Source organism: Chiloscyllium punctatum, chromosome 15, assembly GCF_047496795.1.
Source record: "Chiloscyllium punctatum isolate Juve2018m chromosome 15, sChiPun1.3, whole genome shotgun sequence".
Lineage (NCBI taxonomy): Eukaryota > Metazoa > Chordata > Chondrichthyes > Orectolobiformes > Hemiscylliidae > Chiloscyllium > Chiloscyllium punctatum.
In genome coordinates this window covers 34,972,172-34,995,905 of record NC_092753.1, presented here as the reverse complement: position 1 = coordinate 34,995,905, position 23,734 = coordinate 34,972,172, and the positions used below count along the sequence as shown (strand labels likewise).

General features: G+C 38.3%; 1 protein-coding gene across 6 annotated transcripts in view; it reads left to right on the top strand.

Annotated features, from left to right (window-relative positions):
* Positions 1-23,734, top strand: part of LOC140486192 (rho guanine nucleotide exchange factor TIAM1-like) — a 334,442-nt gene that overhangs the window by 258,995 nt on the left and 51,713 nt on the right. The window contains exon 1 of one of the 6 annotated variants that reach the window (XM_072584978.1): positions 4,166-4,595. The exons of the other annotated variants lie outside the window; for them this stretch is intronic. Coding sequence (XP_072441079.1) covers positions 4,509-4,595 — 87 coding nt within the window. The 5' untranslated portion in view covers positions 4,166-4,508. Of the gene's footprint in view, positions 1-4,165; positions 4,596-23,734 lie in introns of those variants that run through there. 6 annotated transcript variants of the gene reach the window in all.

The following is a 23,734-nucleotide window of genomic DNA, read 5'->3' as shown; positions in this document are numbered from 1 at the left end:
TGGATGAGATCGTTAAGATGGCATATGAGATGCTTGTCTTTATTAGTCAAGGCACTTAAAACAAGAGCAAGGAGATTATGATGGATCTTTATAAACCCTCAATTGGGTCACAGCTGCAACTCTAGTTGCCATTCTGTAGGAAGGATGTGTTTGCACAAGAAAGGATATTGGAGAAATTCAGCAGGCTGTTGCCATGATTCAGCTATGTCGAAAGAGTAGATAGAATGGAGAAGGCTCTGGGGAATCTGAGGTGTTCAAAGTTCTGAGGGTTGTAGACAGGGAGAAACTGTTCCCCTTCAAGGGGTCAGTAACCAGCAGGCACAATTTTGAGGTAAGGAGCTGGAGATTGAATGATTTGAGGATATTCGTTTTACACCAACGGGTTATGGATATCTATAACTCATTGCTTTAAAGGGTGGTAGAGGTAGGAATCCTGAAGACATTTAAGAACTATTTTGATGAACTCTTGAAACACCAAAGCATACACGATTACAGGCCACATGCTGGAAAATGGGATTAGAATAGATTGATGTTTGGTGATAGGTTCAGAAGCGAAGAGCTAAAGCACCTCTTTCCACATTTCAAAAACTCTTACCAATATATTGAGCCCATTACTAAGAGCTCTTATCTTGTGTAATTACCTTTTGTGTGACACCTTATCAAATTTCTTCTAGAAATCCAAATAGGCTACATTCACCAGTTTAGCACTCCTCTTCTTATATTCTCAAAGCACTCTAGCAAACTTGTCAAACACTGTTTCCCTTCCACAAAAAATTGCTCTTGCTCAATTTTCACCTTGTTTATTAGCTTTCTTGTAATCTGCTAATTTGAAAAGACAAAATTCAGAACTGCTGGCCTGCCACTAATTTTCATAACTTTGCATGCCTTAGTTTTGATTGGATACTGTCTTTGACCACCTTTTTTAACCATGAGTGGTTCGTCCTTTTCATCAACTCCTTTTTGACTGGAATGAAGTTTTGCTGAGCGCTATGAAATATCTATTTAAATATCTGCAGCAGCCATCCATTCACTTTCTTCTGGGTCAATTTGCTGCACCACATTAGACAACTCTTTCTTCATATCTCTGATTGCCTTTATTTAATTTGAGGACACTGGTTTGAGATCGGAGTTGTTGTCTTTGACACTGAATTTGAAGTTCTGCCATATCTATCCCAAGATGGACCTTAACTGTGAGATCGCTTATTAATCCAATCTCATTACACATTGCTAGATCTAAAATAATCTTTTCCTGGACAGTTTGAGCAACATGCTATCCTAAGAAATAATCTTAAACGCACTGCATAAATTTGTTTTTCAAATTACCTTTGCCCATGTGATTCATACAATCAATATGCAGATGAGAATTACCCATGACAATTGTCGTGTCCTCCTTGTAAGCCCCTGTTATTTCTCAATTTATACTTTGGCCCATATTGAGGCAACTCTGAGGATCTATGGATGACTCTGATTTATAACTTTGCTTTGCTATTCCTTATTCCCATTCAAACTGATTCTGTTGCATTATATCACTTCTCAGCACTGCTCTGATACTTTGCTTTATTGACAAAGCTAACACTCCTCCTTTTCTTTGCCTGTTCTTCCAGAACATCGAAAATCCTTTGATATAGAGTTCCCAGTCTTAGTCACTCTGTAATAGTTATCAAATCATATTCATCTATTTGTATTTATGTCACTGACTCTTCTACTTGTTACAAATGCTGCATGCATTCAGATAGAGTCTTAATGCTGACTTCTTACCATTCCTGACGCACATCGATTATGTTTATCTTTTCATTGCCCCGGATCTCTGCTCTCTCAATTTATCTTTTATTTCTTATATTTCCCTTCTCTTCCTCCCGTGATTAATTAGTTTAAAACCCTATCCACCTGTTTATTCACTAGCCCTTTCCTGTTCCTCTATTTAGGTCTAATTAATGATATCTTTTCATTGTTCATTTATAGGACATGGGTGTTACTGACTTGGCAGCATTTATTGCCTGTCCCTAATTACCCTTGAGGCGGTGATGGTGAGCTGCCATCTTGAACAACTGCAGTCCATGTTGTGTAGTTAGACCCACAATACATTTATAGGAGGAGATCTAGGATGTTTGTTCCAGTGACACTGATGGAATGGCAATATATTTCCAAGTCAGGATGATGAATAGTTTGGAAAGGAACTTGCAAGTGATTTTCCCAAGTATCTGCTGTTCTTGTCCTCTGAAACAATCACTTGCCTAGTATACAACAGGCAGAAGGAGAAAAAGCACTTGAAAGTTTGATGTTACTACATACCTTCTTGGTTCAGCCTTGTCACCATCTGCTTTTCCCTGCACTCAGCCAATGATTGAATTATATCTGCTTGGTTCTAGCTGCACCAAGTTGACATATGAGCATTCCCAGCCTACTCAAAATGGTTTTTAACTTCAGAACAAGTTTGAGTTTGCATTGTATCCACTCAGTTTTTTTTGGGTGTGGTGCCCAAAACTGAACATAATACTGCAGATTATATCTGACCAAGGCTCTCTGTAGATTGGATAAAACTTCTCAGACTTGTTGCATTACAGCAATTGAGCTACTTGCAAGTATCTTAAAACAGAATAGAAGGAAATAACTGAAATGAGAATATTTGTAATGATTACAGCTCAATCTTACCAAGTTTGAGACATTTTCAAGCAATGGAGCGAACACTGTAATTAGTGGGAGTAGTTAGAACATCTGAGCTATTCTCCTCAGAAATGTGATCATCGTAAAATTATTTTACACATTGATTAAGAGAACTGTCAGGAATGAAACCAGGGTACAAAATGTTAACATTAAGTTTTTAATATTAAGAGCATCATGTTACCACCTGTTCACTTATTAACTTTCTTCAAGGTAAAATTATGTTCTTTTTAAACATGTGTGTATCCTGAAAGCTCACTCTTTGCTTCCTTGACTTTTAAGTTCTTTATGATATTATACTTCATGTGTTGAAATACAAGTTTTAACTTGTGTACCCCACCCTTGAATGACTCTCTATATTGAAGCTTTCAGAGTTGTAGCTTTCATAAAGCAATAATTAGTATTTATGATAAATGAAAAATAATTGAAATTTGAGGGTGTCTTGGCCCTTTCTAAGATAAAACAGATTTGAAACTAATGTTATACACAGATAGGAAAGTTGATATGCTGGTAAGTGTAGAAAAGACATTTGACATCCCTCAAGTCCTTTCACCAACGTTTACTAAGAAAGTTGGCAATGTTCATTTAAATCTTTCCTGAGAATTGATTTGAATACTATCTAGATGTTTCTATAAAAGCAACCTAAGAGGACTGTGAGCTTAATTTTTTAAAACTTTGCCAAATGATTACTTAGTATTTGTTTATATTTGTATTGTAATGCGCTTTAGTTAAGCAAGATCAAGTATGTGAAAAACAATGCCTTTAAATTAGAACAGCAGGCTTTGCTAGAAGTGTCACATTTAGTTTTTGTCAATTGCTGTAATGTTTACAGATCTTAGCAGTTTTGTGTGCTGTACAACTTGATTACTTTGTTTGAGTTGACAGTATTATTCAAGTGTGTCTTAATGGGGAAAAATGTGGATGATGTTCAAAACAGACAGCTGTGCTTCTGTTTTGTATTTTGGGAAAATGCCATCTGTTCAGAATTCTTTGCTGGTTCCTTCTGTAATGGCAAATGCTGTAGTTGAATTCAAATAAATCAAAAAGGAAATTTGATTGTGAATAATTATTCCTACAGAACTTTTTGTGGCAGTTGTGAATTAAATGGTATCATACTGTTGAATTTATACTGAGAATAATTTGCAGATCTGGATGTGAAAAGGCGAAGAAAAATTGAATTCCTCTGTGATACAGTCCAGAAAGCTGAAACTCAGCTTCAAAGTGGAGCCTTTTCTTTTACAGGGCTGTAAACATTAGTATCCTTTTGCATGCAACCCGTTCAACCGCAAAGAGCCATAGATGACATTTCCGGTCATTTTCTTTGCAGTGTTTGCTAATTTTCAGTTCAGAACAGCTTTACAGAAATCAAGTATTAGTATTCCGGAGACGACTAAACCAATTGAATGAACCAGCGCCCTAGGAAGTAGACAGTGACATTCCTATGTCAGCTTCAGCAGGCAGTCTTTCGTGTTTCTGCTAGTTCTTTTTTGCTGCTGTTTGATGAGAACACTGTTGTTGACAGGAACTACTCTTCGTTGCTGGACATGCCGGAACAGATACTGGAATCCTTGTTGAGATAAACATTGAGGATTTAAGGTTGAGGTAGTTAGAATAGGATTACAGCATTCTCTCCAATCTGAACGGATTCTTTGTATTGCAGCACTGCATAGCCTAGAAAAAACAGTAAGCATAGCGTCTTGTACATTTGTACTATTTTAAATATGAAAGAAAAACAAAATCTGTTACGATTGAGCCGTCTGTCACAATGTAACACTCCAGCTGATGAAAATTGATGATAAATGTATCCAAAAGCAGATTTATTCACTAGGTAGAGGGTTTCTCTTACAATGTCAGTCTTCTGGAGAGTAAAACACAAGGCCAAAGACCAGGACATCAAAGGGTCCTGTGACTCAATTTATGAGATGCTTTATTTGGTGAGATTCTTATTTTTGTATCGGTATGATTGAATAATTGAGCCATATGTAATTTTAAAAATGTGTATGATTTAAATAACTATCAATTATTGACTGCTTTTAAGAATTGTATTTGCTGCAATACCATTTTGACTATAGCAGCTTCAATATACTTTAATATTTTGAATTCTAATTATTATACAGTATAAATAACAAATTATCAAGCATGTCCTAAAATCCTTTGTGCTGTTTTAATACTTGATTGTAGTAGTTATGATAGCTATTGGAGAAATAAAGTAGCTTGTAGTCTATATTACAGGCAAAGCTTCTATTATCTTTATTATTTTTGTATAAACAAAACTGAACTTTGGCATGTTCATAATCTTGCTATAAAATTGTTGATTTATTGGACAGTGGTGCATAGTTGCAATTTGATAATATAGTGACTTTGAACAATTTGGCTATCTAGTAATCAAACAGTTTTGATGTTTTGTAGCAATTTATGTAGTATTAATATAATGTGTATATTTTTAAAATAGCCGATGCTTGAAAACTACACATTGGATCAGATAGGGCATTGCGTTGCAGCAAATTGCAGAAATTGATAGAATGTACTTTTGTATTTGTGGTTCTTCTTGTGGTGAAACCTTTAATCTCATACAGGCTCATTGTTGGAAGGATATCAAGAGTGAAAAAAAACGGTACTACTATTATCTTTGGGATTTCTTCTTGTTATGGTAAATTTACTGGATTAGTAATCCAGAAACAAAATTTAAATTCCACCAAGGGGTTTGATCTGGAAACGAAACTTTGGAATAAATAGTGTCCGTAGAGCTGTTGAATTGTAATAGAAACTCAACTGATTAATAATGTGCTATAAGAAAGAAATTAAGATGTGATGGAAAATTGAGGGGCCTAGATAGACTGGAAAGGAAAGACTCATTTCGTTTGGCAAAGAGGTCAAAAACTGAGGCATAAATTGGGAGTAACAGGTACAAGTGAAAAAGGAGAATTGAGGGTTTTTTTCACTTGGTATTATGTGAGTCTACCACTCACTGCCTGAAGAGGTCGTGGAGGTAGAAATTCTCATTGCTTTTAAAAAAAACACGTCATATGCATTTGATGTTTCATAATCTACACTGTTAAGGACCTATAAGTGAATGGTGGGATTAGACTAGATAGATCTTTTGTGGCTCACATGACATGATAGACCAACTGGTCTCTTTCAGAATTGTAAATCTATAACTTTTTATGAAGCAGACCTAAAGTCCCAAACAGTTTGAACTATATGGTACTCCGGTCCCACAGCAATGTGATTGACTCTTTGCTTCACTTTGAATAAGCCTGTTGTATCAAATCTCAAGTAACTAGGTTGCAAGCAATGTCAACATCCCAAGAATAAATAATGGTGAAAAAAGACTAACAACAATAGTCTGCTTTCTCTACTCTAACAGAAAATTGTTGGTGGTGTGGGAAATTTAAGTAGAAAAGGTTACAAAATGCCATTTTTTTTTGCAGCAGGAACTTGCATATGATTGAGGTGTTGCTAGGTTACAATAAGTGGAGGTGAGAATAATGCAATTCAACTTCATATTAAAAAGAGGTCATGCGAACAGAATGCAGAGCCTTCCCACTACTCAACTGTTAACAACCATTTTGTTTAGTTGTTTTTCCCTAATTGTATTGTGCAAGTAGTTGCATATTATATTTATGCTTGTCTTTTCCCTGGTTTGGTTTTATTCTTTCTATTATTTATACTTCAGCCCATGTTATTCTTATCTCTGTTGTACATTTATGAATTTTGATGTCTGCTTTAAGTAAAGAAGAACTTTGGATGTCACATAGTGACCCAACTTTTAAACTGGCATGTTAAACTAAAATGTATAATTAGCATATAATTTACATCTACCTGTAATGTAATTCCACTGTGTTACATCATACATGTTGAAATGGTAATTTGGTTTCATTGAAGTTAATTAGTTTGACCACGTATGAGAATGTCCTGATTTTGTGTAAGCATTAATGAATTGAATGTAATCTTTGATGCATGTCCTAAGTGTTTCTGCATTGACTCTGCATTAGTAGTGTTTTTGCTCATTTAGACTCATCAGTCAGCAATTTAATATTTTTCTCAAATTCCAAGCTCTGACTTTAATTAGTTAACCAAAGATGGCATTATAGCAGTCAAGAGTGGGCAAAATGAGCAAAGGATCAACATTGACAAACGTATATGGAACACTAAGAAAACCATGATGTACAAAATGTCCGAACTGATCGTGTAGTAAGGTTTTTGAGACGAATAACCTCCTAGTGTACAATATATTTTGTTTTTTTAAGAAATACGAACTTTCTAATGACTAACAGGCAACGAGAAAGACGCACACAATAAGGCAGGTTTTCTGACTGTTCCTGATGTTATTCTGTTATCTTCCATTTTAATTGAAGTTTTAGATAATAGGAATATTTAACATCAAAAACAGGTTAGAAACTCATTATAAAATGCAAATTGAGGTTCTATGTTGCTAAAAGTCCCCCAGTGTGATTTCCAGGTACCAGTCCAGTGAGAAAATGCTGTGCATGCATTTATATACCCATTAATATTTCTTCTAGTTCCATAAAGACCCACCGTCCAGATCCATAATCCATTCACTAAATTTGCGTTTCTTCAGATTCACTCAAATTTAACTCAACCAGATTTATTCTGCAGAAAAGCCCCCAGATTGTATTGCCCATGTTATTCTCCTTAATTGATAGCATGCTTCAGCTGTGTGAGCAACATTCCACCAATGGTAATGAGGCATATCCAGAAAAGATATTTGGACCTCTGACAGTCTTTACTGGTTGGGCCTGTTCTGCTGCCTTTCATCAAACTAGGCCAGGATATCTTTGTGTACTAATTTACCTTTGTTAAACATTAAAATGAAAAGGAATTAATTTTTTAAGAAGCTAATCTCCATCTATTTCACCATTTCCCCCCATCTGCTTTCCCTTCAGCTGAAAGTTCTACACAGCTCCAGAATTCTACTGGGAGCAGTAGTTACTGCACAGTACTTGTAGGGGAAAAAAGTATTGTTTCCATTTTAAGGGCGTACTTCATTATGTTTAGGTGTTTAAGAGGGGTGAATCTCTGTTTGAAGGGAGTGAGGTCCTAAGAATGAGCTCAGATTTATGGAGAGCAGATCTAGTAAAAATAAGTAAACAAAAATAAAGACAAAATAATGTAGGAGGTCAAATAGGATCAAAATGGAATATAATGATAAAATAACTGAATTAAAAACACTCTTTATGAATGCAGATAACATTTGCCAGAAGTTGGTTGATTTAGATGCACAAGTTAAAGTAAGTGAATATGATTTATTTGACATTTCAGTGACACAGCTCCAGGGTAACAGAGATTGTAAACTTGAGGGCCAGGCAAAAAGTAAATGGAGGTGAGGAATGACATTAATGTGTGAATACAAGAGAATCTTTAATGGAATGATCAAAATGTAGAATCCATTTGGGTGGAGCTGAGAAACAGTGAGGGAAGCAAACATTGGTGGGAGTTGTTTATAGCTCACTATACCATTGTACTGTTGTTGGACATCCTCTGAATGAAGAAATTAGAAAATATGTAATGAAGATAATTCAGTAATAATGTTTGACTTTAATTTGTTCATAGACTGGATTAACCAGGCTAACACTAATGCTCTGTTGGATTGATTCTTGGAGTATGTACAATATGGGTATCTGCAACATTATATTGAGGAGCCAGCTTGGGCTAGCTTTATTTCGGATTTGGTATTGTGGCGTTTAATGAGAAAGGGCTAATTAGTAACCTTCTTATAATGTAACCTTGGGGAAATAGTGATTATAATGTGATGGAATTTTCTATAACTTTTGAATCTGTCATCTTGCATTCTGAAACTAGGATCTAGGAAATTGCAAAATAATAAATATCACCCAACTGTTTAAGAAGGAAGAAAAGGGAGAAACAAGAACTATAGGCATGTTAGTTAGACCATAAGGTGTAGGAACAAAAGTATTCCATTCTGTCTATCAATCTGCTTCCCCATTCAATGAGCTCATGGCAGATCTGATAATCCTCAACTTCATTTCCTTGCCTTATCCCAATAACCCTTAATCCCCTTACTGATTTAAAAAAAATCTATCTCAGCCTTGAATACAATTAATGACCCTATCGCGATAGTCCTTTATGGTTAAGAAGTCCACAGGTTCACTAACCTCTGAGAAGAAATTCCTTCTTCTCTCTGTCTTAAAAGGGTGCTCCCTTTCTCTGAGATTGCACCCTCTGATCCTAGACTATCCCACAAGAGGAACTAACCTCTCTGCATCTAATCTGTCATGCCCCCTCTGAATCTTGTAGGTTTCAAGAAGGTCTCCTCATTCATCTAAACTCCAACAAGTATAAACCTAGCTATTCAACCTCTCTTTACGAGACTGTCTCTTTTATACCCAAAACAAACCTAGTGAATTTTCTTTGGACTGCTTCCAAAGCAAATATGTCTTTCATTTGATTAGGAGTCTAAGATTGTTCACAATTCTGTACTATGTTGTCTGTGTAGTGTCTTGTATAGTTTTAACAAGACTGCCATATTTTTATATCCTATTCCCTTTGAAATAAAGGCCAACACTCTATTTGCCTTCCCTTATAACTGCTAAACTTGGATGTTAGCTTTTTGTGATTCATGCATGAAGATGACCAAATCTCTCTTTCCCCCCCCTACTGTTGTACCCTTCTGGAGTTGTTCCCCACTTAAATAATATTTTACTGTTCCATTCTTCCTGCCAAAGTTTACAACCTAACAATTTTCCTCGTTATATTGTATTTGCCAACTTTTGACCTGTTCTCTGAACCTGCCTATATCCTTCTGTAGACTGTTTCCTTTTCACGACTTCGCCTTCCCACATATTTTTGTCTTTAAAAACGTGATAGTACATGCATTTTCGTAGCCATGTCACTAATATATTGTGAATAATTGTAGCTCTGCACTGTCTGCCATCTTGAAGATGCCCCCTTTGTCCTCACTCTATTTTCCGTTAGATGGCCAATCCTCCATCCATGTGAACCCATAATACCCCCAACTACATGGATTCTTATCTGAAGTAGCCTTATGTGTTTTGCATTATTGAATTCTTTTGGAAATCTAAATATGTTACATCTACTGGTTCTCCTTTATCTATCCTGCTTGTTACCTCCTGAAAGAACTGTAATAAATTTGTCAGGAATGACTTCCCTTCATGAAGCCATGATGACTCTGCTTGATCATATATTTTTCAATGCTGTTTCATTACATCTTTAATGCTACACTAAGTAAATGATGTTCAGCTATCAGGTTTGTATTTACTATTTTATGTTTGTCTCTATTTTTAAATACGGTTGTTACATTGGCAGTTTTTCAAACCTCTGATATTTCCAGAATGTTAGGAGTCTTGGAAGATTGCTTCCAGTGCATTCACCATCACAGTAGGTGCTTCCTTTGAAATTCTAGGCGACAACCCTTTGGCCCCATTAGTTTCCCAAGTAACTTTTCTCTAGTGATAGTTATCATGTTTATTTTCTTTAAATATTTCCTCAAGATTCCTCAACTATCTTTTCTGCTAAACTCCTTTTCCAAAGCACACCAGACAATTTTGCCTTGTCCCTATGTAATTATTCACTCCCAAATTTCTCATTCATAAACCAAATGCTAAGTTCTACCTTGTTATTTACTCTGAGATTCTGTATCATTTGATCCTAGTTCATTTCTGGCTATCACACCTACTCCAACTCATAATAAACAAAGCTACCCCACCATTCTTCCCATTCTTTGTGTCCTTTTGAAAAGTCACATATGTCTGAATATTTAGTTGCCATGAAGCAGCCCAATGTCCAGAGTTCAGACTCCAGGTCCTCTCCTCCCATCTAAAATTGCACAAATTGCAAACACTTGCTACAAACGTGTTCACTATGGGTCACCTTGGTGTCCACACGTGCTGTAATTATAATACATCGCCCAAACTGTCATCTCTTACAGATTTTATTTCAGTCATTTAATTAAACATTCTAGTATATCTTCTTTACACTTGAAGAAAGACCAATGTAAACACTTATTTTTAATTTTCCTTGTTTTGTACATGAGTAGCAATCTTATCTTAATAACTTTGTTTAAGAAAAAATGGAAAGAAGACTAGAGATCGAAACACAAACTGAGCTTTTCATTTAATGGCTTGAAACACACCAACCCTATTTCCTAATCAGCTGCTTATTTTTCGGTTAAAGGAACCAAACATACTCTCCTTCCTCCTTTGGACTTGTTGAGACACTTACTGAGTTGCACTCTATTACAAGTCACATTCAAATGCTAGGTTGCATTAAATTGGTGCACTATACATACTAGGAGAAAGTGAGGACTGCAGCTGCTGGAGATTAGAGCTGAAAATGTGTTACTGGAAAAGCGCAGCAGGTCAGGCAGCATCCAAGGAGCCCTTTAAGAAGGGCTCATGCCTGAAACGTCGATTCTCCTGCTCCTTTTCCAGCAACACACTTTCAGCACTATACATACTCTCAACAAAACTGATCTAGTTCACTCAGTTAATGAAAATTCAGTTTTAGCCAGTTCTTAACTAGGCTGCTCTTTCACTGTATTTTTTTTACAAATAAACCTGCTCAAAGTTCACAACTACAGAATTTTAAACCACAAATTTCACTTCAATGCCAATTACAGTCTAAATTAGCTTTGTACAAATTCAAGATTTAAATATTTTCTTACCTAGCAACTGCATGCAGTCAGTCCAAGGCTAAACCAAATTTGCTAGCTGAATTTATATGCCACCAACACCAAGGGCTTAGCTCAACCAATGAATGAGGATCCTCTTTTTCAGCTGGTCCTTCATTAGGCTGTTCTTCATCACTAATAAGGAAACTGTAATATTCTATTATAAAAGGATATGACAACTGAACATTTAGGGGAAAAAAGGAAAGTTAGACAGTAAACATCAATTTATGAACAGGAAATCATATTTACAAATGAGAGCCCATGAATATAGTCTATTTGGCTTTTTAGAGGACTGTTAGTAAATGTCCACACAGGAAAATAAAATTAGATTGCATGGGATTTTGGGATGGGGAAAATTATTATAATATAAATTGAGAATTGGTTAGTAGATAAATAGTGAAAAGTAGGAATGGATCAGTCTCTGGATGACAGGCTGTTAGTAATGGGATACTTCAAGGGTTAGTGCTGGGTCCACAGCTGTTTACAATCTATATAAATGATTTGGACATGGGAAGGAGTTGTAATATTTCCAAATTTGCTAATGACACAAAATCAAGTGGGAAGACATAGAGTGTGGTGCTGGAAAAGCGCAGCTGGTCAGGCAACATACAAGGAGCAGGGGAGTTGACATTTCAAGTATTAGGTCTTCATCAGGAATGATGGTGCAGGTCCACCAAACAGTAAGGAAAACTATATGCTAGCTTTCATTTTAAGGGGATTTGACTACAGAAGTAAAGATGTATCGCTACAGTTACAAAGCCTTAGTCAGAGCTTTATCTGGCTTATTTTCCTGATGACAATAGACAATAGGTGCAGGAGTAGGCCATTCTACCCTTGGAGCCTGCACCACCATTTAATATGATCATGGCTGACCATCCTTAATCAGTATCCTGTTCCTGCCTTATCTCCATAACCCTTAATTCCACAATCCTTGAGACGTCTATCCAACTCTTTCTTAAATGAATCCAGAGACTGGGCCTCCACTGCCCTCTGGGGAAGAGCATTCCACACAGCCACCACTCTCTGGGTGAAGAAGTTTCTCCTCATCTCTGTCCTAAATAGTCTACCCTGTATTTTTAAGATGTGTACTCTGGTTCGGCACTCGCCCATCAGCGGAAACATGTTTCCTGCCTCCAGAGTGTCCAATCCTTTAATAATCTTATATGTCTCAATCAGATCCCCTCTCAGTCTTCTAAACTCAAGGTTATACAAGCCCAGTCACTTCAGTCTTTCAGTGTACGGTAATCCCGCCATTCCAGGAATTGACCTCGTGAACCTTCGCTGCACTCCCTCAATAGCCAGAATGTCTTTCCTCAAATTTGGAGACCAGAACTGCACACACTACTCCAGGTGTGGTCTCACCAGGGCCCTGTACAGCTGCAGAAGAACCTCTTTGCTTCTATACTCAATCCCTCTTGTTATAAAGGCCAGCATGCTATTAGCCTTCTTCACTACCTACTGTACCTGCATGCTTACCTTCATTGACTGGTGCACAAGAACACCCAGATCTCTCTGTCCTGCTCCTTTACCTAAATTGATTCCATTGAGGTAGTAATCTGCCTTCCTGTTCTTGCCACCAAAGTGGATAACCATACATTTATCCACATTAAACTGCATCTGCCATGCATCTGACCACTCACCTAACTTGTCCAGGTCACCCTGTAATCTCCTAACATCCTCATCACACTTCACCCTGTCACCCAGCTTAGTATCTTCAGCAAATTTGCTAATGTTATTACTAATACCATCTTCTATATCATTAATGTATATTGTAAAAAGCTGCGGTCCAAGTACTGATCCCTGCGGAACCCCACTGGTCACTGCCTACCATTCCAAAATGAAGCCGTTTATCACTACTCTTTGTTTCCTATCAGCCAACCAACTTTCAATCCAAGTTAGTACTTTGCCCCCAATACCATGCGCCCTAATTTTGCTCACTAACCTCCTTTGTGGGACTTCATCAAAAGCTTTCTGAAAGTCCAGGTACACTACATCTACTGGATCTCCCTTGTCCATCTTCAGAGTTACATCCTCAAAAGATTCCAGAAGATTAGTCAAGCATGATTTCCTCTTCATAAATCCATGCTGACTCTGACCTATCCTGTTACTACTATCCAGATGTGTTGTAATTTCATCCTTTATAATAGACTCCAGCATCTTTCCCACCACTGAGGTCAGACTAAGTGGTCTATAATTTCCTGCTTTCTCTCTCCCACCTTTCTTAAAAAGTGATACAACATGAGCCACCCTGCAATCCGCAGGAACTGATCTCGAGTCTATCGAACTCTGGAAAATAATCACCAACGCATCCACGATTTCTCAAGCCACCTTCTTCAGTACACCTGGGATGTAGACCATCAGGCCCTGGGGACTTATCAGCCTTCAGACCTAACAGTCCCTCCAACACCAATTCCTGGCAAATATAAATTCCCTTCAGTTCAGGACCTTCAGCCACTGTTACCTCTGGGAGATTGCTTGTGTCTTCCCCAGTGAACACAGATCTGAAGTACCAATTCAATTCTTCTGCCATTTCTTTGTTCCCTGTAATATATTCCCCTGTTTCTGTCTTCAAGGGCCCAATTTTAGTCTTAACCATTTTTTTTGCCTTTCACATACCTAAAAAAATGTTTCCTATCCTCCTTTATATTTTTGGCCAGTTTACCTTCGTACCTCATTTTCTTTCTGCATATTTCCTTCTTAGTAATCCTCTGTTGTTCTTTAAAAGCTTCCTAGTCCTCTCTTTTCCCACTTACCTTTGTTTAGTTACACTTTTTCTCTTTTAACTTTATATGTTTCTTAACTTCCCTCATCAGCCACGGCCACCTATGCCTCCTCCTAGGATCTTTCTTCCTTTTTGGAATGAATTGATCCTGCAACTTCTGCATTATACACAGAAATATCAGCCATTGTTCCTCCACTGTCATCCCTGCTAAGGCATTGTACCATTGAACTTTGGCCAGCTCCTCCCTCATAGCTCCATAGTTCCCTTTATTCAACAGAAATATTGTCACTTCCAATTGTACCCTCTCCCTCTCAAATTGCAGATTGAAGCTTAATGTATTATGGTCACTACTTCCCAATGGCTCCTTCACTTCGAGGTCCCTGACCAATTCTGGTTCGTTGCACACGATGGAGAGCTTATGCTTGAAAAATTGAGCTTATTGGATGCTGCCTGACTGGCTGTGCTTTTCCAGCACCACACTTTTTGACACTGATCTCCAGCAACTGCAGTCCTGACTTTCTCCTAGTTGATTATATCCTTACTGTGAAGCCTCTTCCAAGGATGTCCACCTTGATGAAGCTCTTCTCTTCCCTCTACAAGGATCTCAGTGAGTCTCTCTCTTACTGCATGCCCAGGTCATCTCCTCTACTTTGAAGCTCCAGCCACATCCTGAAACAGATGGCCTACTACAGCCACATCTCCTTCGGCACCTGCCCATGCAACCGATTGATCTTGCATGGACTCCAGACTACATTCAGACCATCACAATTTGGACCTGACGAAAACAACCACTACCAACAGCAAATACAAAGCCTCCAGAAACAGTTCTTTCTGGATCTTCCGCTCCACACTTGCAGCCATGTGCCGCCACCTACCCTCCCTGTAGTCCGCCCTACCCCAGCTCAGGGCCATGCTCCCCAAGACCTGCAAAGGACCACATTCCTGAAGAAAAGCTGATGCTCAAAACATTGATTTTCCTGCTGCTCGGATGCTGCCTGACTGACTGTGCTTTTCCAGCACCACACTTGTTGACTCTGATCTCCAGCATCTGCAGTCCTCACTTTCTCCTGGGGAGACATATATTGTGAGGAGGGTACAAGGAAGTTTCAAGAGGACTTGGACATACCAAGTGAATGTGTTCGAACGTGGCAAATGGGATATTATAGAGTTAAGTCTGAGGTTATTCAGTTTGGTGTGAAAAGCAGAAATGTTGATTATATCTCAAATTGTGAGAGCTTGGAAAGTGCTGGTGACCAACGGATCTGAGGCATCTTGTCCATGAATTGGTAAAAGCCGTCATGCAGGTGCATCAAACAATTAGGCAAGCTAGGTGCTAGCTTTCGTTTTAAAGGGATTTGACCACAGAAGTACAGATGTATTGCTACAGTTTATAAAGCCTTAGTCAGACCTTATCAGGAGTATTGTGTTCAATTTTAGTCTCCTTTTCTAAGAAAGGATATACTTGCTTTCGAGTTAGTGCAATGGAATTTCACCAGATTGAGCCAAGGGCTGCCGGGATTTCTTTTGAGGAGAGAATGAGGAAACTCGGTCTATATTCTCTAGAGCAACAAAAAATGATAAATGGCTTTTTTGAAACTTAAATGATAGGGTGGATATGGATAAGATATACCCCTGGCTGGTGACTTTAGAACCAGGGGGCATAAGCATAGAATATGGAGCAGGCATTTTAAGACTTCAGTGAGGAGAAATTTCTTCACTCAGAGTCATGAATCATTGAAATTCTTTGCCCCATAAGGCTGTGGAAGAACCATCTTTGGACTCAAGACAGAAATTGATACGTTTCTCAAGACCATTATCATTGAGATGTCAAAATAGTTTGGGAAACTAGCATTGAGGAGGTGATTGGCCATGATCTAGAATATGAGGCAGGATTAATTAGCTGTAGGACCTACTCCTGTTCCAGTGATTTCTATGTAGCATGGTAGTAGTGGCATTTTAAGTGCAACAGACTGAGGACAGATCTTGCTACCCAAAGCTGAGCATCATGGGATGCCAAGATGCCTTGTTTTGAAGGAAGAATGTGGAGGGGGTAGAAAGGTGGCATACAAAAGTAATCCTGGGGATGAAGGGCTTGTCATATGAGGAGCAGTCAAAAACTGTCTGTATTTGATGGAGTTTGGAAGGATGAGGGGGATTTAATTGAAACTTAGAGAATACAGAGATGTCTGGGTAGACTAGATGTGAGGAAGATGTTTCCACCAACAGGAGAGACTAGGACCTGAGGGAACAGCCTCTGTGAAAGAACGGCCCTTTAGAACTGAAATGAAGCTGAATTTCTTCAGCCAGAAAGTGGCATCTGTGGAACACATTGACCCTGAAGGCTATGGAGTTCACGTCATTGAACCTCTTAAAGCCATTGAAAGATGGGTTCTTGATTGGTAAGGCCATAAAGGGTTGCAGGGAGGAGCCAGGAGAATAGGTTTGAGAATCTTCTCAACAACAGGTTTGAGAAGTATATCAGCCATGATCAAATAGCAGAGCAGATTTGAAGGGCTAAATGGCCTAATTCTACTTTTATATCTTATGGCCTTGTGGTCCATAACTTTGCCCCTGATACCATTACACCCAATATGGTCTCCTCTACATCGGGAAGACAGGACACCTTCTTGTGGATTGTTTCAGAGAATATCTCTGGGGCACCCGCATCCACAAACCCCACCACCCCGTGGCTAAACACTTCAATTCTCCCTCCTGCTCCGTCAAGGACTTGCAGGTCCTGGGCCACCTCCACCGCCAAACCATTCCCACCGGATGCGTGGAGGAAGAATGCCTCCTATGCCTTTGGGATCCTGCAACCACACAGGATAAATGTGGATTTCAACTTCCTAATTTCCCCTCCTCCCACATTATCTCAGTCCCAAGCCGACAACTCGGCACCTCCCTCCTGACCTGTCTAGCACTTCTCCCTCTGACCTTTCACCACCTCCCTCACCTTTATTCACCTAACGCTTTCACAGCTACCTACCCCCCACCCCCAACCCTATCCTCCTCTCCATTTATCTCTCAGCTCCACGCCCGCAAGCCTCATTCCTGATGAAGGCCTTATGCCCGAAACGTCAATTCTCCTGCTCCTTGGATGCTTCTTGACCTGCTGTGCTTTCCCAGCAGCACACACTCAATCCCTACCTCTGAATCAAAACAGAATGTATAATGCTCAGAGAAACAGTGAGTAAATCTTAAAATGTCAAGCTCATGTAGAGTTTTTAATTCTATATAAAACCCAGGATAAGAACATTCTTTTTGAATAATAACTGTATTGGAAAGAAGGGCTAATTTAGAATGAAAATAAGGCTTATGGAACATGAAAGATTGATGCTTGATGCTTCACCAGTCGTGACATGGCACCATACACATGTTCTATGCATGTTGGTTTGTCTATTCTGTGCATCCCAGGATGTCTGATATTTTGTCTATTTGCTTCTTTGAACCTGACCCCTTGATTGTAATATCTTTCAAAATTTTAATTTTAATGAACCAAACTTTTACATGTAAATCTCTTCTCAGCTATAAGACTTAACCTTTAGTGAATCCTTTTTCAATCCACAATATTGCAATTTATAGTTTCCAGTGCACCTGAATTTCTTAAGCTCTAACTTCACAGTCATCTGCTGCAATTAGAGGGCATAAGTTTAAGATGAGGGGGTAAAGACTTTAAAGGGAACCTAAGGGGCAACTTCACACAGAGAGTGGTGCATCTATGGAATGAACTGCCAGAGGAAGTGGTTGAGGCTGGTACAATTACAACATTTAATAGGCATCTAGATGGGTTTATGAATGGGAACGATTTTGAGGGATATGGGTCAAATGCCGGCAAATGAGACTAGTTTAATTTAGGATATCTGGTTGGCATGGATGAACTGGACAAACGGTCTGTTTCCATGTTATACTTCTCTGTGATTCTATGTTCCCTCTGTCTTGCTGCCCCTCTGTCTCACTGTCACTAACTTTGGATCCAGAATGAGACAGGATTTCCAAGACGTAATACTGGGTTCTTAGAACACACTGTCAGCTTCTGACAAATACCCAGTGTCTGGCCATGTCTTATTAAAATATGAACTTTATTTCAAGTTCCCGACTCCAGGCAAGCAGTATCCCAGCAATTTCTCTGCTCCTAACCCTTCAGACAAATGCCCCACCAGGAAGGGTCCTTCATAAATGCTAACCTTGGTAAGTGCAAAGACCTCAGTAATGCATCCGTATTTCATGACCTTTATCCAGGTAGCTGCATAACATTTAGTCCAAGTGTGCGGTCCTGTTTCAACTAAACTAACAACTTCTAATCCAGTTTTTGTATCTCTCGACCAAAAGAAAGAGCGCTTTGAGCTTCCCACAAAAAAAATCTCTATTCTTATCTCTAAGTAGAGTTCCTTCGTACATTCTACACCTCAGACCATTGTTCTATCCACTCAACCTTTTCAATCTTGTCTTCCTTTCTAACAGTTAAACTATAACTTGTATGATTTTTCCACCTTGGCCTTCAGACTACCTTCCAGACCAATCAGCATTGCAGCTTTAGCTTCTGTTTACTGGTAACTTAGATTCTTCGGAACCCAAAAGTACAGATGTGTCCTTGTTATGCCCATTTACGCCACATATTCTCTATCATTATATTTGGTACTTAAAGGATTCCAAATGTAAAACTGTCTTATCAATATATTTAAAAATCATGGATCATTCCAGTAGTACATATAATTAAGATTTATCATCACTAAGCATATGAACAATGCAGTTTCATCATTTAGACCTCATCACTTACACAGATATGGAAAAAGTGAGGACTGCAAATGCTGCAGATCAGAATCAAAATGCTTCTGGAAAAGCACAGTTGGTCAATCAGCATCCGAGGAGGAGGAGTCGATGTTTCTGATGAAAAGCTTCTGCTCAACTCTCCTGTTCCTTAGATACTGCCTGCCCTGCTGTGCTTTTCCAGCACTACACTTTTTGATTCAGTTGCACAGGTATGCCAATAGATGATGCTTAACACTATTGAAGGTTATACTGCATTGCTACCTGCATGCTGAATATGAAACCAGCATCCCCATAACCAAATGATTGGCACAAAATCTTGTATCCAAAGTAGCAATAAACATCTAGTCAATGGATAAACAAGAGTAATAGACTCCATTAGCATGTACAATGTGGCATAGGTTAGAACAAGTATATTTGCAAGCACCTTCATCCAAACCTCAAGCTATACCTTGAAGTTTCTTCTTTTGAACCCTTTATCACAGATGCTAAAGTTGTTTCATCCGAGTGTATGAAATAACAGCCGAGTGCCCTGTATACACATGAACCTATAAACTTTAAACTTATAAACCTATAACCTAAAAAATTACAGGTACTTGAAATATTCACCCTTACTGTGGCAGTGTCTGTTAGGTAGTTTATCAACTTCAGAATGTAGAAAATATCCAGGTATGCCTTTATCTTCCATTTTGTTACACAAATTAAGGGATCAAAGTTAAAAATACGTGTATGAAGAGAACCAGATTACTTTTGGACAGAAACAGGCTTGACCTCCTTTTATATCTGTAATGATCAATAGTTGTTGCAGGATTCTCTTCAGTTAGAGAGAGACAAAATTCTAATTGGAGGCCAATATCTATATATAAAAATAAACCTAAACTGCTGCAGGGCAGTTAAACACTCATTGATCCTTAAAGTGAAATTAAAGCAGAAATGCAAGCCTTAACAGCCTTTGAAAATTTACGTTGCCATGGAGGATGACTGGAAATGTAAGTTGTGAGAAAGATACAAAGTCTCTTCATAATGAGGGGTTTCCCAATTATGATGATGATAAGGGATTTCTTCATTAGTGTTTGATATTGTTTGCTCGACAGAGCAGAGTCTGAAGGCTTTGATGATATTCAAAACTGAGTTAGACAGATTTTCACAATGAAGTTGAGCATTGTGAAGTGACAAGAATAAAAGTTGAGTTAAGGTCAGATTGACTACAGTCTTATTGGCTGGTGAAAAAACTTCAGGAGCCAAATAGCCTCATCCTGCTCCTATTCTTTATGTACTTTCCAGGTGGCCTTATTCTCAGGATTGAAGCTAAATTAGTTTTGTATAATTTACTAATTTGCTCCACCAGCTTTTTATTGAGTGACATATAATTTCCACATGTAGCCTGTCCTGTCTGGCTTTCTCAACTATTCTTGCATTTCAAGATGATAAATATTACATCTGACTACATGTGCCGAACAATCTCGTTGGTTGTCTACCCATAATGTTTATGGAAGAGAAGCTGCTCCAGTCCAAGTGGGATTAAGTTGTAAATACAGCAAATTGGGATGATGAGCAGTAGTATTCTTTTTGATATCAATGTGGAAGAATTTGATGATGCTGTCAGCTTTGATGGTTCAAATACGAATTTAGATATGCCAGGTCACCTTTTCTGAAGTTGTGCCTTGGACATGAGATAATGGAATAGAAAGATTCCTTAAACAGTTTATGTTTTAAGGATTTTATTGATTTTGCAATCCATCATCACACAAATGGTAGCGTCTCTCTTTTGGCAACGCATTACAGTTCGACTTTGAAATTCTTTCTGTATACTTAACACATTAAAAAGAAAATTACTATTATTATTGAAGTATTTCAACCATTAGTTCATTATGCTTTAAGTGAACAGGAAGAATCAATGTTAGCACAACTAAGGTCCTTTACAATCTCTTAATCTAAAAAATTACAGGTACTTGAAATATTCACCCTTACTGTTTTCCAGCAACAGGAACTAAAATGTCAACTAATTATCATGTAAGTAAACATTTTAGATCATTGTGATGTTACCTTGAAAACTTTCTGGAATAGCCCAGCTGTTTCAATATCTCATTCTAAGTGCTGACAGCAAGTTGAGGACAGAACAATCAATTTTTCAGGCTATAAGAAAATAGTTTTCCCTAAGATCTGGAAAAACTGAAGTTTTCATTTTTTCTCACATATTGAGCACAAGGAACAGTCATCATCAATGAAACTTTTAGAGTTAAATTAATGTTTTTTTTTTAAAAATGCCAGAAGCATTGCAGGCCTGTTTGTATATGTGTTTATTTTGTGTACGTGAGATTCGCATCAAAGCAGAGCACATTTTTACGCCTGGACTGGTTAATCTCCAGTGGTATCGATCATGGATAATCAGATTGCAAGCTAATTTTTAAAGCACAGACATATTTTAAAATAGCCTATCTCTTTAAAGCCATTGCAGAAATAGTCCCTCGGAAAGGTAACCCATAAAGTACTATCCAGTTTTAATTAGAGATTCCTTATTCAAAGATACACAAGATTTAAAGTTTGAACATAGCAGATCACTCATGGTTTTTTTTGCAAGTATTGCTTCAGAATAAGAGCAGAAGCATTTTACCATGTGTTAAAGTGCTGAAGTGGAATTGTGCCCCAGTAAAGTTACAAATATTACTGTTAAGGTAAACAAGTGAAAATTAATTGAACTTGAATTGTCCTGTATGGAGTGGAGATTGGAGTTCAGAACACGCTTATTAGGTTTGTTCTGGAGTGTTTAATTGCAGGTTGGAAACAGATAACACTTCAAAATTGTTTTGTACTGTGAGGGAACATGGCATCTGAATGGTGGCATCTGTCAGTGCTGATATTTTTAATAAATTACCAATAGATCTGACATTGGATTATACTATATGTTGGTATGTCAATTACTTGAACAACATGAGTAGTATAATGTAATATTTTCCAGGAATGAGAAATTGTATTAATCAAGCCTGTCCCTTTTAGAACAGAAAATCTAATTGCCTGAGTATACAAAGCAAGTCAAAAAAAAAATCAAAGCAAACAGAATTAAAGTACAAATGAAGTGTGATCTAATTGAAAGGCAACAGACTCAAAATGCTGAATGGCCCAATTTTGTTCCCATGACTGGAATAGGAAAGAAGTAGTATCTGAATTATACAGTCATACAGCACAGAAACAAACCCTTCCGTCCAACTAGTTCATGCCGACCACGTTTCCCAAACCTAACCAGTCCCACTTGCCTACATGTGGCCCATGTCCCTCTAAACCTTTCCTATTCATGTATCTATCCAATGTCTTTTAAATGTTGTAACTGTATCTGCATCTACCACATTCCTTGGCAGTTCCTTCCACATACGAACCACCCTCAGTGTGAAAACGTTGCACCTCAGATCTCTTTAAATCTTTCTTCTCGCACCTTAAAAATATGCCCCCTGTTTTTACACTCCCCAACTGAGATAAAATACCTTTATTATTTGCCATTTCTATGCTTCGTCAGTGGTTTTATAAACCTCTGTAGGGTATCCCTAAACTTCCTCCACTCCACTGAAAAAAGTCCCAGGTTATCCAGTCTCTGCTTTTAACACAAACCCTCCTTCCCAGCAACATCCTGGTAGATCTTTTCTGGGCCCTTTCCAATTTAATAATAATCTTCCCATAGTAGGGCGACCAGACTGATCACAGGACTCTAAAAGTGGCTCACCAATGTCCTGTACAACCTTAAAATAACATCCTACCTCCTGTACTCAATGGTCTGAGCAATGAAGACCAGCTTGCTAATAACCTTCTTAATCTACCTGTTGACCTGTGACTCAATTTTCAAAGAACTATGTACCTCAACATCTTGGGGGAGATGTTCATCATCGTAGATAACATACTGAAGGCTGTGAAGAACATGGCATGTAGTAGCTCTTGGGAAGTACTGGACAACGAAGTATACAATTATCAATTGTGTCCTGTGTCTGTCTTCTGAGGAGACCATTGTGGCACTATGGTATGTCAGGATTCTGGGTAATCCAAGATGGAGGATGGGAAAAATTTCTGGCTGTAAGAGCTGCTCCTTTTATTTTTGAGGTATTTTAGGTGTTGGAGGTGATTTCCTCAAACTCCAGGAGCAGCAATTACTGTTTTATTTGCTGTTGCATTGTTTTGGAACCTTGGGGGGAATAAAAAGTCAAAACAACAGCAGTTTTAAAAGGGAGAAGAGTGGACAAAGAAATCACATGGTAAGGACAGTGCGAGAGAGAGAGAGAGAGAACCTGCATAGTTACAGCCTTTGCTGTTTGAATTCGTGTATCGCTGGACATCGGAGTGCATCTGGGAAAATTAACAAATAGTAAAATTTACAACTAATCTTGGAGGAACTGTTGGGCAAAGTTCACAGCACAGAGTCCGATAAGTTAAATGTTGTTTTAAGTCTGTCCAAGAGAAAGGCTGCAGTAGTGAATACAGTGGATTCTTTCTTGATTATATGTTTTTGGAGATAAGTCTCTCGATTAAACTTAAAATATAAGCCATAGCGATTAATTTAACCTGGGGCAGTGTTTGTAGAGGAATAAGACGGTGTTATTTTCTGGGTCTGTAAATTGTGAAGGAGCAAAAATGACCTTTGCAGTGATATGTACTACTTGTCAGATGTGGGAGTTTAAAGAGAGTTTAAGGGTTACTGCGGATTATATCTGCCATAAATGCTGTTGGATGCGAATCTGATCAGATCAAGGGGATTGGTTGGAGAGACAGATAGAAGCGATGAGGAATTTGCAACAGCAACAGTATGTGATGGATGGCAGTTATAGGAAGGGGGGAAAGTCTCCGATACAGTCAGGTAGATGGGTTAACTCCACGAAGGGTAAGAGAGGTAGGCAGCTAGTGCAGGAGTCTTTTGTGGATATACCCATTTC